Genomic DNA, 14,312 nt, shown 5'->3' on the forward strand with positions numbered 1-14,312 from the left:
GGAGATTTGTTTACATGTGTGAGACTTGGAGAAACTCTAAATGCTGTGATTCCATACATGCAAGCAGGTTGTTGAATTGCAGTAATAAGTCTATTTGTCCATTAATTTGGCTTATCTTAAGTTTCTTGTTTTCACCAGTGCACTGGTTTCTTTTATCTCCTACCGGAAAACCTCAAAGACTAATCTGTCTGCGTTTGCATCTGTGCTGATGATTAGGCTTGATCCACAGAGCCCCTTTTCAGTTTAACTGTTCAGAGCCAAAGGTTGCTAGTTTAATGAGTTGTTTAGAATAGAGTAAGGAGGAAAGAAATAGAGACAAGAAGCATGAGAAAGATGAGCATAAAACCTCCTTTCTCTAGTGTCACTTCTTTGCTTCCCCATCCTTAGTCCACCCATAAATTTAGCAGCCTATTAAATACTACTGGAGAAAATGGAGGCCTCATTCGAAGTGTTAATAGCAGTTGTTGTACTGATGGTATATAACCACAGACAGTAAATGCTTCGCTGCTCGGAAAGCACAAGCTGGAAATGCCACATCCTCTCCTGGCTTTCCTTTCAGAGTAACCTGAGACAGACGAGCAGAAAAGGGATTCAAATACAGCTCAGACATCAGAAAGAATCTTTGGCAGTTCTTGTACAGTGCACACTCATAAAGGCCCAATTTCCAGATCACATAAAATATATTCAGATCACATGAAAGAATCAGTTTTATGGAATGCAAGAAATGTCAGTGCAGCATACAATGACATAATACTCCACATAGACACACATACATTCACGGTGTGGGTGTGTTCAGATGAAACAGTTCAGGTCTCCTTGACACAGGCCACATGTCAGCAGTGCTTCTATTAATAGAAATTCTCTAGTGGTACATCAGGGAAGCAGAGGTGATGGGACGGGGCCACACCTCAGCCTTCGGCCCCCACGGGGACACGTGAGAGACATCATGACCGTGTGGATTAATGGAGACAGTGACATCAGACTGCATCATTTCATGTTCCTGTTTCACCTGTGTCATGTGTGGTCGAACGTGTTCCCTCAAGGTGCTCTGAATGTACACAGACATATATCGTGCTCTTGTGTCCTTCACTTAAGTGACCACCTACTTCCCTCTTTCTCTCTGCAGGATGCACACACACACACACACATACACACACAAACACCCACACACTTTTCTTCATGTGACTGACCCACAGGGATCTTTGCTCTAATTATACATTGGAGGAGAATGGGTGGTGGCTATAACATGACATAACAACTACAGGCTATGCAGCGATGTCTTAGAACATTATGAGGCCATTGGTGGTCAGGTAATATACAGTAGAAAACATATGGAGATAATGACCTGCTCATGATGGGGGCACAATCTGTATATTAGGCTTCACTATGTGAAACTGCTCATGATGCTAATTTATATTCAGTCACGCCTCTTCTTCTCTTTTCCCAGGCAGGAGGAAAACATTACCATCCAACCTGCGCTCGATGCTCCCGCTGTAACATGATGTTCAAAGAAGGAGAGGAAATGTACCTGACAGGTAAATTCCAATGCCAGTATATCCCCAAACTGAGATGCACACGCACACAGACACACACAATCTGCCAATCTGTCTTCTCACCTTCTCTTGCTTGTCTTAAGGGTGTGAGGTGTGGCACCCATTATGCAAGCAGGCAGCGAGGGCAGAGAGGAGACTCAGGGTAAGATAGAGTTTGAAATGACAAATTTCAAAGTGAAAACTGTAAGTTCCTCACAGCATGTGTTCTCCCCTCTTCTGTTGTACCTCACAGCACAGACGCCTGTCAGAGGCCTCCATCTCCCCACCGGGCTCTTCCATAGGCTCACCCAATAGGGTTATATGTGTAAGTAGCCTGTAATCTTGCAGTTTTAAGTCAGATTTACATGAAGTTAATTTCCTGCCGAAACTTAAACAATTAAACAAAACGTGTTACAAATGCCATGCAGTTCACTAACAAGCACAGTCTGCATTGCAAATACACCATTATAAAATTTAATGCATTTTATTTCACAAATCAAACATATTTCTAATACATCTTGCTCCAGAAACAAATAGAGCAAGTCTTTTAAGTACAGAAATATATATCCTACAAAGAAAAAAATCACTTTTTGTGGCCCAGTATACTTCTGTGCTTCTCTCAAATGTCTTGAGTACTTCATCCTCCGCAACAGCAGGTGGTGCTAAGAGTTCATTTACACTTGTCTTTGAATAGGACATGTCCGCAGACCCAAGGCATGGTTATTGTCAATTATTTTTTTTAAATTTGACCAATCAAGAGACTTACAGTGATGTATTAGATATACGTTGTGAGTTTGTTTGATAGTTGCAATGTCCATGCACAAACAAAATGCATCAGTTCTGTTAATGGTGTTGCAGAGCAGGCTGTGTCAGGCTGTGTGACTCACAGGGCATTCGTAGTACATGTTTTATTTGCTTATCCTAAAAGCACAATTCCTACACCAGTAACACAAGCCACAGTCTGAAGCACCAACCTGAGAGGCTGCTCACTCCCTTGGCCAGTTCACGTGTCTGTGTCCTCACCTGTTGTCACTATTGATGGGACTAGAGTTAAAAAGAATTAAAAAAGCGACAAAATAAATGTAGTCACATTGTGAATACAACACATTGTGTGTTAATGTGTTATATCTGACCATCTTCAGTCATGAGTTCCCAGAAGTACAGATGATTGACTTGGTTATTTACAAGTCAAAATGACCCTGGAGTGAAGGTTAAAACTGGGTTAAATTCAGATGAAAATGTTCAGCGATGCTAGCATCATGGCACCAGGAATGGCGGTGTCAGTCAGTGCACTGCTTTGGTACAGGCTAAAATTCTCATAAGCTTTATTAATGGATGCATTAAAAATTGTACAAACATTCATGGACCTAGTTACTTTAACCAGGCTTCTCTAGAGTAGCAATAAGTTGGATACATTCAAATTTAAAATTTGAAATGTGTTTTAGATGTCTAAAAGAAAGATTTCAACCAACCCAGTTATAATCTTGGCACCTATACATGTTTTGATGTGCAAAACACCATATTAGTCCCATTTAAAACCCCAAAAATATATATGAAAAAAAATGTGTTGCCTGATTAAACATAAATCTACCAGGTTTATGTGAGGGTTGTCCCTTTGTACAGAGTCATACCACGTCCATTTAAAAAGGAAGCTTCAGCTGCATTCAGAAAAGTGTCCAACAGTGCAGCTTGTCTGCTGAGTGTTGCTGCATGTTGGCAGTATTAGCGTGTCAAGGGTTGTCTGCATGCAAGCAGGAGTCACCACACTCTGCTCAGCCCTGCCCCGCTCTGCTCCCGTCTCATAAACAATGACCTTTCTGTTTAAGGTGATGGATGAGGGAGAAGTGCAGTGTAAGCACACTTGTCCTGCATACTGTCTCCTCTCTCTAGCTGTCTTTGCTTCCTCTGCTCTTTCTCTCACATTCTGAGCTCCTGAAGGTCGACAGCTGACACTGCTGTCAGGTTCTGCAGCGTGCGTGTGCACTTTCGATGAGCACACGCGCACACACACTCGTATGTGCATGTACAGGCTTGCGCGCGCTTCATCAGCTTTTTCTCACTTCCTCTGACTGTTGCATGATCAGCTCATTTGTTAATATGCATCGTCCATGTGGTTGATGTTGGGTCTTGTTGTTGTTGTTGTCTTTGGTGTATGTGTGTGTCCTCTCTCCAGGCCAGGGTGAAGAATGAGATCCTAGATTATAAGGACCTAGCTGCCCTGCCAAAGGTCAAAGCCATATATGAGGTCCAGCAGCCAGACCTCATATCCTCCTCATACCAGCCCTACCACAGATACACCTCTGATGACAGGCTAGACACTTACAGCTATGGGGAGGTACTACTGCTGCACACTCCAGGCCAGATTTAGCATTGGTCTCATCATTGGACTGTTTTCAGAGAAAACACTTTGTTTAGGTTTTCAATGGAGCTGTGCTGACAAGAAGTATGTGTCTTTGTTGACACATTTTATTTTTCAAAATTTTGTTGTCTATTATCTATTTCAAGTCAGTTATTTTTTGCTGACAACAAGAGACACAGCACTGTCTGGAAGCATTTACTGAGCTAAGAGGACCTTGTTTACGAATGCATGGGGATATGATCAAGATGAATATAACTTTTAACCAAACTTAATTTTAAAATCCTGGGATTTTTGAGTGGAATTTGCTTAAAATATAAAAACGATGAGTCTCAAATTGGTGGATTTTTCTTCCTGCATACAGACAGTTCACATTAGTTTAAATGTCTTGTTCCAAGTGCACCACACTTCACATTTTTATGTTTCACTTTCTGTACAGATAAAACAAAAGAAATATTCAGTGTTAATTAGTGAGCTTTAGACAGACATGAGCATGGTATGGATCTTCTCATCAGACCCTTGGCAAGAAAGTGAATAAGCTTAAACTGACAGCTTTAAATTCATCTAACTGAATCAATTATAATGTGGCTGCTGTCATCACACCCATGCAGACAACCCAGCCAATCATTCCGGTTGGGTAAAACATTGCACAAACTGAATTTGGAAAGACTGTATGGTCTGTAAATCCATTATATAGGATATATTGTACATTGTTTTTCGTTTTATCGTGGTGCTACAGTATAAATAACAACTTTTTTTCTCTTCACTGATTTGCAGTCTCTCGGGACACTCTCTCCTTATTCTCAGGTAAGCCTTCTTTCTCCCACTTTATGTATCAGAGCACCAGGTTTACACAAGTGAACTGTTGTCATTTTGGTCTGTCACTAAGCAGAAGAGCGCTGTTGCCCCCTTTCCACTTCTTTCACCTTCTCCGTGTCTCTTCAGGATTATGACAGTCTGGATATGAGGCAGAGGCGGTGCTCCAGTCCAGGCTATATTGACTCTCCAACATATAGTCGTCAAGGCATGTCCCCCATCATGCCTCACTCTCCGCAGCACTATGGCTACCCTGGTGAGTCAAATGGCATTCACTCCTTAAAACCTCAGAGTTTAGTATCAGTATATTGAAAAATTGAAAAATAGAGTTTCTGAGCTGAATACTTTTTTTGAATTCAGAATTTTAGGACTGATTCTACTGAACTTAAGTTAAAGGATTAGTCTGACATTTTGAGGAATATGCATAGTTGCTCTCTTGTTGATATTGAGTTGAGACGTAAGCTTTAGAGATTTGTCATTTTTGGACAGAGCCAGGAAAGCTGCTTCCCCCTTTCTGGCATTTAGGCTAAGATAAGCTAACCTACATCTGGATGTTTGATAAATTCAAGCGGCAAAACAATGAGCATATTTCCTGAAATGTCACATTGCTTACTATTTGCATTTGTGTGTCATCACTGCTCTTATGTTTTAATGAATATGCCATCATAGAATTGGTGGTGACAAAAGATGTACAAATTCATGACCTTAGGGCCTTAGTGTCTTTCACTTTAAATAGAAAATAGTTGTTTTGTTATCTCATGTGCTGCAGTTGCTCCATGGCTGGCATTTCATTTAACTCTTACACATGTGCATTGACAATGCAATTACTGTCGTAAGAAGACAAGTCAATAACCTTTGTCATCACACAAGTGGAAAAGTTATGCCACTGTGCAATTTGAATGAATGTTTATCGTGTTTGGTTGCCATCTGCATGGATGAGACTTGTGTTGACACCTTCCGTCATGCCCATGTTTCCTTTGCTGTGATTGGCTGTGGCTGGCTGCAGGCTCTGAAAGTGGCAGAAGTTCACCTTATTACGGCCAAGAAGGGCGATCAAGCACACCCACCACAAACCAGCCCCCTAAACATTTTCATGTACCAGGTATGACTCCACATATCCTCATTGCACTTCTCATAATCTCATGGATTTTTTTTTTCTGTGGGGAAGACTTCATCAGCCATTATTCACTAATGCAAATCGTGCAGAAGGGACATTTTGAGTTCCATAGGAAAGGGGGGGGTATGAAAATGTATCATACTGTCATACCACATATACACCACTGAGCCAAAACATTAATACCTCTGACAGGTGAATGACAATTGAAGTGAATAACACTAATAATATGCTTAAAATACAATGTTCTGTGGGGAAACTTTGGATTTTGGCAATCATGTGGATATTCTTTGACACACACACCACCCACCCAAACATTTCTGACCCCCACCTGGAGGAGCCTCCCACCTGGAGGCCCCAACTTGCACAGGACCACAGGACCCAAAGGATCCAACATTCAGAACACAAAATACCCCCAGAGGTCCTGAGTCCCTACCCCTGACATGTCAGAGCAGTTTTGGTGGCACAAAGGGGACCTAAACAATATCAAGCAGGTGGTTTTAGTGCTGTGGCTGATCGGTGTAGCTGCTCTGGCATTTTTATCTCATACTGCACCGTTACTTTTTTTTAAACCTTCCTTTACAATCGTCCCGTCGACCTCCATCTCCGCTCCTCTGATCAACCAGACACAATCTCACATCCTCTCTTCCTTTACTCCTCCACGTTTCAACTCTCCATCTCCTCTTTCTCTCCTCAGCCACAGGAGACCCCAACATCTACAGGAAGCCTCCCATCTATAAGCGAGCGGGTACAGTGCAGTTAGCCCCGCCATAGCCTGCCTGTCCTCCTGTCGCTTTAGTCATGCTGTGCTTGAGTCCTCAGTGGAGATGTTTTTATTGACCTATTCATGTTTTTCAACTGCCCCTTGTAATTTATTAGTATTGACGTTTCAGTTATCACTTAAATTGAAGCCATCAATAACAAAACCACATAAATGAAAAGGATGAACTTGAAGGGATGGTGTTTTATGTTGCCCCTCGAGAAAAGAGTTTGGCTTTTAAGATTCTTCTCAAAATTGAAGATCAGATTTTTCAGATCAGACAATTAGACTTATTTCCTTTGTACACACATGCTTGAGATTTGCTCACAGTTACCTCAGCAAGGCAGGTGCTTGTCTGCAAATGGGGTTTGAATAGTCCATGAAAGAAGTGAAGGTTGCTCGAGCATAACAAGTTTTGAGTAAATGGGACTCTGAGGACACACAATTCACCAGAATTAAACAGAACAATGGAACAAAGCAGAGTGGAAAACTGTATTATAACTGGAATTTATATTTGCTGTAGAGACTTTTTTTTTTTATTTCTCAGCCTAGCCTGGTTAACAAGTGTGTGATTATGTGGTTGTGACTGTAATTGTAAGCTGTTGTGCTTGTTTTTGTTGTAGAAAACATAGGGAGTATGTGAGAACCGAAGTCTGATATCTTAATTGTGTGGATTTATTTTGTCGCTCATTCAAATACCATGACAGTGCAGCTGGCACAAGATGCTATTTTTGCCTTTTTTGCAAGTCATTAAACTTGTGCAGTTCAGCCATCTGGATAGTGTACATTCATCAGAAAAAGATTCACTATCTTCTTGTCACATTTTATTGGATAAGGCTTTTCATTCCCAAGTCACAAGTGAGCTCTTGATGGAGGATAGTTTTTCTTTGTTGTGGTCATGCATGTTCTTCTGTACTGTGTGTTGTTGGTATTTGTTCAGTAGTTAGTGAACCTTGTCAACATATGGACACTTTCACCCTTCCACGTTTCTCAGCTATAATTAGTACATCACTGGCCGTGTTTTCATGCACAGACACATTTTTGTTTAAAGATAATAATTCATAAAGTAATTTCAACATCTACTGTAAGTGGCAAGTTCAAAAACCTTTAAGCTTGCCTTGTTAGAGGCAACACACACCTCAACATCAGTCATGTTGATCCTTTTTGGACTTTGGTCTTCCTATTACGGTATTAATTTTTGTTTCAGCATTTACACGATTGACGTAAATCCAAATCCACCACAAACACATGTGAAGTTGTGTTACTGTGTGCATCCAAGGCCTGTTATGTACTATTTAACAAGTTTGCTACCTGTATAGAAAAGAGGCTTGATCAGAGTCGTGTTTATAGGCTTTTTGTATGGGTAGCTCTCACAATGCCACATCTCTCTTGGGGATACTCCAATAATGTTTCCCTTTTCTTTTCATCTCTTTTTTTATTGCATCCAATCACTTTTATTCATTTCCCCCACCTTCTGCTCCACTTTCCCTGGTGACCTTACCACTGTAAGTATCTCCCTCCTTGTCAGGCTGTTTCACTCACTGATGGAAGATAGATATTTCATATGCCTCTCTCTCTCTGTGTGCAGTATATATTTTTCTTCCTGTGTTTGTCATCACATGTCAATAATGTATATTTACTCTGTGTGAATGCGTGTGTTTGTGTGTGTGTGTGTGTAAGTGTAGAAGCTTGAGTTGAGAGTGTACGTCCCAAAGAATGTCTGCCATTGGTGTCATGCATCATGTATATAGGAATTCAATGTATTATGGATTGGGACTGGTATGGCTAATGGCTAACAGAGTGAAGAGTGATCTATCTGACATTACACCGCATGTCACCCCCATTGAGTTCCATTGATTGTGCTTTAGTGCAGACTGGCATGAATATCCTTGCCTCACACCACTCATGAAACGATATGTGCCTCATCCTGAGCAGGAACTGAACTCAAGATGATGCTGGTTATTTTCATGATGTTAGCCGAAATATTGAGCTTGGACAGGAACAGAGGATTTGTAGGGTATTTGTTCTCCCTTACTGTACATCTTTGTGGTATTCACATGTTCCTCCATACAACATGGCAGTACACTGTCTTATACTGTCATTTTGGGAACTACACTTACGGTAATCACTTTCTTGCCAAGAGCTGCGAGATGAGAAGATTGATGCCACTCTCATATCTGTCAATATGAGGCTGGAGTCAGGAGTCAGTTTTGCTTAGCATAAAAAGGGGGAAACAGCTAGTATTAGTAATATTCTATTATAGATAGTAATATTCTATTGTATTGATCTTCATCTCATCTCACTCTAGGCCAAAAAGGGAATAATTATATGTTTCAGAATTCCCAATTACTTGTGTTCTTTCTTTCTCTACTAACCTGATCCATTTCTTCACAGACAATCACATGAATGCAGCCACTAAAAGCAGAACCAGCGAGGACATCCTCAGAGCCTCCAGACTGTCCACCTTCTCTCCTGAGCCGTACAACCAGTCAGACTACTACCCGTACACCAGATCCCCCAAGGGTAGGAAACAGTATCATTTCACTGAGTTTAGAATGGCACGCTGCATAATCAGATGCATTTTCTCATTTTCCTCTCTCTCTCTTTTATAGCTCTGTGTTGTCATATTTATTCACTCACACACTCTGTTGTCCTCAACTCTGAGCTCTACATTCGTACAAGGAAATCTCTTTTATCTGTTTGCTCTCAGCCTATCGCATGCCGAGAAGACGCTTCTCGACAGGAGGAGATGAAGAGAGTTGGAGCCACAGTCTTCAAAGAGTAAGAGCTTCATTATTTTCTTACTCTCCTTCTTCAACATCTGGTGGTAGAAAGCCACCTCCTCAGATACATACATAAATAATGCACTTCTTTTGGTATGGTTCCTAAACTATCCTATTTTTCTTCACTTGCTTTTTTCTCCATTTTGCATTCACTGTATATTAAATTAGCAGTTTTCCCGTATGTCTTTTTCTTTTTTTTTCCTCCCCCCTTCTGCCTCTTTCCTCACTCCCTCTCAGATTGGGAGTGGCATCGGGAGGATGATCCTAAAGGAGGAGATGAAAGCCAGATCTGGTTCCTATGACAACGACCCCTGGGGCAGTGCGAGGAATTCTCGAAGTGGGAGCAAGGAAACACTCAACACTACAGGCTACGGCACCACAGCATACAATAACACTGTCAATGGATGTAAGGATGCACCCTGCCCCTTACACATATTTCTTTTCTTTCTGTTTCTGCAAGTTCATAAACACCTATGACTGTATTTGTTTACAGCTATGCTTTTGACTCTCCCAGTGTGATCATATATTCTGTTCCCACAAGGACTTTTTATGAGCCTCAATATGCTGTCATTGGGGCTTGGGTAAGGGCAGGGAGCTTGTGGATGTAGGTCAGAGAGAGTCATGGCTGCTGTAGGCTGGGCAGTTTATTGAGATTGGAAAGATGTTGAGGCTGAACAGCTCCTGCCGAGCAGCAGATGTGGCCTGTCATTGTTGTTGAGGCATCTGATCACGCTGAACATTTCAAGCTACCAACAGTTTTGCAACCATGTGTGCAGACCTGCCATATGTGATAAAGCCGCACCTGAAGCTGGAAGAGTTGTTTGTTTGTGAGGACCAAGCTCCACTCGTCCTGCAGCATATTGGAGCAGTTATTTTAGTGCCTGACATTCAGACGTGGTTTCCTCTTTTTTCCACTTCCTTGTTCGTTCTCTTTAAACATCTTCTTCGGTTTGCATGCTTATTCCAGCTTTCTTTTTCTCCTCCTCTCTCTCCTTATGACTCTCTATGTTCTCCTCTGTTAACTCTCCAACTCTCTATCTATTCATCCATCTATCTGTGTATGTACTTCACTCTCTCCCTCTCACAGCTGGTGTCCCATGTCCTGGTTTATTTATGAGCTGTAAGATCTCTCATTAAAGATGTTTCCCTGATGGGAGGGGACACAACTGAATGGGAATCTGTTGGCTGTGGTTGAAAGGCAGCAAAGGCTTGTAACCAACCAAGCTGTATTGTGCGATTAGATGGTGCAGTGGCTGTATGTATGCTGGTTTTATATTTTGAATTTCTCCCTTTCTTCCCTGAAGCAGTCCTGCCTGGCCTCTCTCTGCCTTATGTGAACTTTAGTGTTTTGTGTTCTTATCTGTTCTCTTCTGGTTCTTTTCTATGCCTCTAACTAGACAGATGGCTGTCAAATCTCCACAATTTTCCACAATTATTTTCTGAGGAATTTAATCAAAATGTAGTGCAAGGCAGATGAAAGATGCTGCAGTATTTGTGTTTTTGCAACAAGGAAGAAGCCATGTAATTACATGATCTCCTTATTTCACAGCTCCCAGATCTCAGTACAGTGCTGATAGTGGTGAGTTTATCAAATATATTTCAAAGTTTTCTAAAATGATTTAAGCTTAATGCAGACTAGCTCACTTTGTAATGTTGGCTTATTTAGATTACCGCTGTTTTAAGGATGTGTTTGTGCTAAATTCAATGGTCTTACTTCAACAAAGCTAAAGAATTATGTCACATCTATCTCACATCTGGAACTTAAGGAATTTTTGGGTTAGTCATGAGCGCCATCTTCTGGCATTGACCTGGCACTAACTATACTGTATGATACTAATTTGCCATACCAAATGAAAAAAAGTTGGAAATTTAAGCAACTTTTGGCTTGATTAGGTAGATATTTTATTGTTATATTGTTTTCTGTATTTTAGATTTTGTTTGTAAGTCCGCCTCACTACCAGGATACGGACGCAATGGCATCCAGAGGGTGAGACCACAGTGAACAAGACACTAGACAGCTACACAGCACAACACAGCATGATCAGCTACATTTATTATAGCACTGGGGCTTATTTTTAATGTGTGTCACATCTTTAACATCGCATCTGTTATATGAAATGATATTAATAATTATATAATTATTAACACTGACCTTATGGCAGTAGAACTGTGTATTGTTAGGGCTGTTATTGTCCCAAATCTTTTCACATACCATGTGTTTACACGTGTAATATTATGTTTGTTTTACAAGTTTGTTGCACGAATGTAATAAGAAGTTTAAGAAGCTGTCGTCCTTCTCTACACCTTCAGCCTCAGAGTGCAGATTGCTATCAGTACCAGTATGACAGTGGGAGTGAGGTCAACTGGGGAAGCAGAGGTAATTTAATATTAATTTAAAACTTGATTGAAACAGTTAATTCAACATTTTTTTTCTGGTGTACTGACTTAATTTTCTTTCTCTTTCCTCCCAGCAGAATACAAGGTGAGGTTTTAAAATAACCATTTAAATAATTAATTCCATGTGAACTGAATGATATGTTGAACTGTCCCAGTGTTACTTTAATGCATTGTCTGAGGTTTCATAAAGCATGGCTGCCTCTCGCCCTCTGCAGATATACCCCTATGAAGCACTCATTGTCACCACCAGAGGTCGCAACAGGCTCCCCAAAGATGTAGACCGAGCCAGGCTGGAGGTAAGAGGTTATGAATGGGTCATCTGGCTAATTGTGCTGGGAAGTTTACCCTGGTTCAGTTAGAATTTAGCTCCAGCTGCACCCACAGCAGAACCGTGTCCACCTAAGAAACTTCTGACAAGCCTCCAACCAAACACTCTTCTTTCTATGTAGAAAGAAAGTTATTAATTTAATAGTTAAGATATAATTTATGATTTCTGTAAATTGTGTTTCCTGCTGCATAATTCTGGTGAAAAAGTGCATTATTTCTAATATTTATTCAATACATGTATTATTATTATCATTTTTATAGTTGTTGTTGTTGTTGTCATTACTGTTGTTATAATTTTGCTAACTCTTAGTATATAATGTGATAACTGTGAGTTGTCTCTTTGTCCTTGGGTTCTCAGCGTCACTTGTCCCCAGAGGAGTTTGTCCAAGTGTTTGGAATGACCATGGAAGATTTTGACCGGCTGGCTCTGTGGAAGAGAAATGAGCTCAAGAAACAGGCCCGATTGTTTTAATAACATACGGACATCTGTTGAATACTGCCATAACTAGAACGAGAGACTTGACTGACCGTGAGAGGGTGAAGAAAGAGATAGGAAGACTTCCACTCAGTTTCACTGCCATGGCTGAGACCCTGTTCTACTTTAGATCTTCTCATATGATCAACCAAATTCCGGTCACACCAGCGCGAACATCTGAGATACTGAGGGAAAGCCATAGAGATATTATGCACAGAAGGACTAATAAACTGTTACATGGCTGCCAGTGCAACTGTGGCTGTGTGCTGGAGTGATGTGTAAGCAATAGAGACTGTAGTACAGGTGTGTTATGCTTTTCTTAAGCCTGAGGAATGGAGTAAAGCATGACTGTGCCCCTATAAGGCCACATGAGGGGATGTCTGCGACCAGAGCCGCAGAACTAAAACATAGGCTGAAGAGGAGAATTTTGGCTTTGCCTTATTTGTTATGCTCTCTTAGTTATGAGTGTGCAGCACCAGCAATCTGAATGAGTAGAATGTAGATACAGTATATCATTTATGAAACTTTATCAGGGTGAATGATTAGATGAGAAGAATGGGTGAGTGGTTACATGGTATAACTCTACTTTGGTTTATAAAGATGCTTTTTGTTTACCTGTTTTCTGGTTTTTGCTATTTCACATACAGTACTGTGTCCCTCTGGTTTACACCAATTGATACAGAGTGAAACAAGAAACAATCCGAGGTGGACACAGCTTTTTCAATTCTACGCGCTACCTGCAATATTTGTGTGCAAAGAGAACCAAAGTGAGGGTGCAATTATACAGATTAGCATATCACTTTCATGTAATGTTCTGGTTAAATAGTTAAAGGTCACCAGTAGATACAGTTCACTGTGCAGCTGTACGGTAACCTTAAAGAATGTGCAACCCAGTAATGTTAGATTAAATAGATAAGGGAAACAAGAATTCAGTCCTCCTGCTCCATGTTTCCCAGCTCATTGCAATAGAATGACTAAATGTATTGGCTAAGTCATCCACACATTTACATTCACCATTATTTATATTCTTTTAGAATGATAATCCAATAATTTTGTAGCTACAGAGATTATATTCACTCACAATGAAACACTCTGCAGACAAAGATCCAGGGTTATTTTTGATTTTGTCATTAAAAATTAAACTTGAAACAAATTCAGTCTCCTCTTTTTATTGGTAGTTAGGAACCATTCACTTGTATATCTCAAATAGTTAGAAATTGTTGACATTTTGGGAATTATGTGATGCATTTGTCTTGAGAGAAATAAGCTAGTTGCGTGGAGTAAACAGTCAAACTCGCTTTTTGATTGGACCAAAAAACAAACAAACAAAAAAACAAGGGGATTGGAAACAAGGGGAGACAGTTTGCCAGCTGACAAAGGCCTTTTATTAAGGAGAGTGAAAAGTTCACAAACATCCCAGTTTCTTTAGCCAAGACACAATTTGGGGCATATAATACCCCCAAAATTATGTGTTTTACTCAGGTTTTTGTATGAAATAAAAAAAATTACATGTAAAAACTTATTCATGAGTTCCCTTAGCTGTTAGCCTAGCTGTTTCTCAACACAGTGTTTATAAAGTGGCCCAGGTGCTGGCTTCAGCTAGCTACCTAAATTGCATGTTAAACCAATATCTTACAGAAAAGTGATGTCACTCTGGGCATCTAACTCGGCAAGAAAGCGAACTAATAAATCATAATGGAGTGTCAATAATATAATCAAATAAGGTATCAAACTATTCATCGAACTTTAGGA

At 40.5% G+C, this 14,312-nt stretch overlaps 1 protein-coding gene across 2 annotated transcripts in view; it reads left to right on the forward strand.

Annotated features, from left to right (window-relative positions):
* The window catches only part of ablim3 (actin binding LIM protein family, member 3), a 41,337-nt gene extending 27,624 nt beyond the window's left edge, over positions 1 to 13,713 (forward strand). Inside the window, exons 7-23 of one of the 2 annotated variants that reach the window (XM_046406119.1) lie at positions 1,448 to 1,535; positions 1,637 to 1,695; positions 1,786 to 1,857; positions 3,706 to 3,867; positions 4,666 to 4,695; positions 4,834 to 4,960; positions 5,711 to 5,806; positions 6,516 to 6,566; positions 8,973 to 9,101; positions 9,289 to 9,359; positions 9,599 to 9,767; positions 10,911 to 10,940; positions 11,293 to 11,348; positions 11,672 to 11,738; positions 11,836 to 11,843; positions 11,974 to 12,054; positions 12,444 to 13,713. In XM_046406119.1, the coding sequence (XP_046262075.1) occupies positions 1,448 to 1,535; positions 1,637 to 1,695; positions 1,786 to 1,857; positions 3,706 to 3,867; positions 4,666 to 4,695; positions 4,834 to 4,960; positions 5,711 to 5,806; positions 6,516 to 6,566; positions 8,973 to 9,101; positions 9,289 to 9,359; positions 9,599 to 9,767; positions 10,911 to 10,940; positions 11,293 to 11,348; positions 11,672 to 11,738; positions 11,836 to 11,843; positions 11,974 to 12,054; positions 12,444 to 12,557 (1,410 nt within the window). In that variant the 3' untranslated portion in view covers positions 12,558 to 13,713. Of the gene's footprint in view, positions 1 to 1,447; positions 1,536 to 1,636; positions 1,696 to 1,785; positions 1,858 to 3,705; positions 3,868 to 4,665; positions 4,696 to 4,833; positions 4,961 to 5,710; positions 5,807 to 6,515; positions 6,567 to 8,972; positions 9,102 to 9,288; positions 9,360 to 9,598; positions 9,768 to 10,910; positions 10,941 to 11,292; positions 11,349 to 11,671; positions 11,739 to 11,832; positions 11,844 to 11,973; positions 12,055 to 12,443 lie in introns of both variants that reach the window. The other variant, XM_046406118.1, reaches the window with a different exon arrangement.
* Positions 13,714 to 14,312: the final 599 nt, after the last annotated feature.

The sequence above is a fragment of the Scatophagus argus genome, chromosome 12 (genome assembly GCF_020382885.2).
Source record: "Scatophagus argus isolate fScaArg1 chromosome 12, fScaArg1.pri, whole genome shotgun sequence".
NCBI classification, from domain to species: Eukaryota; Metazoa; Chordata; class Actinopteri; family Scatophagidae; genus Scatophagus; species Scatophagus argus.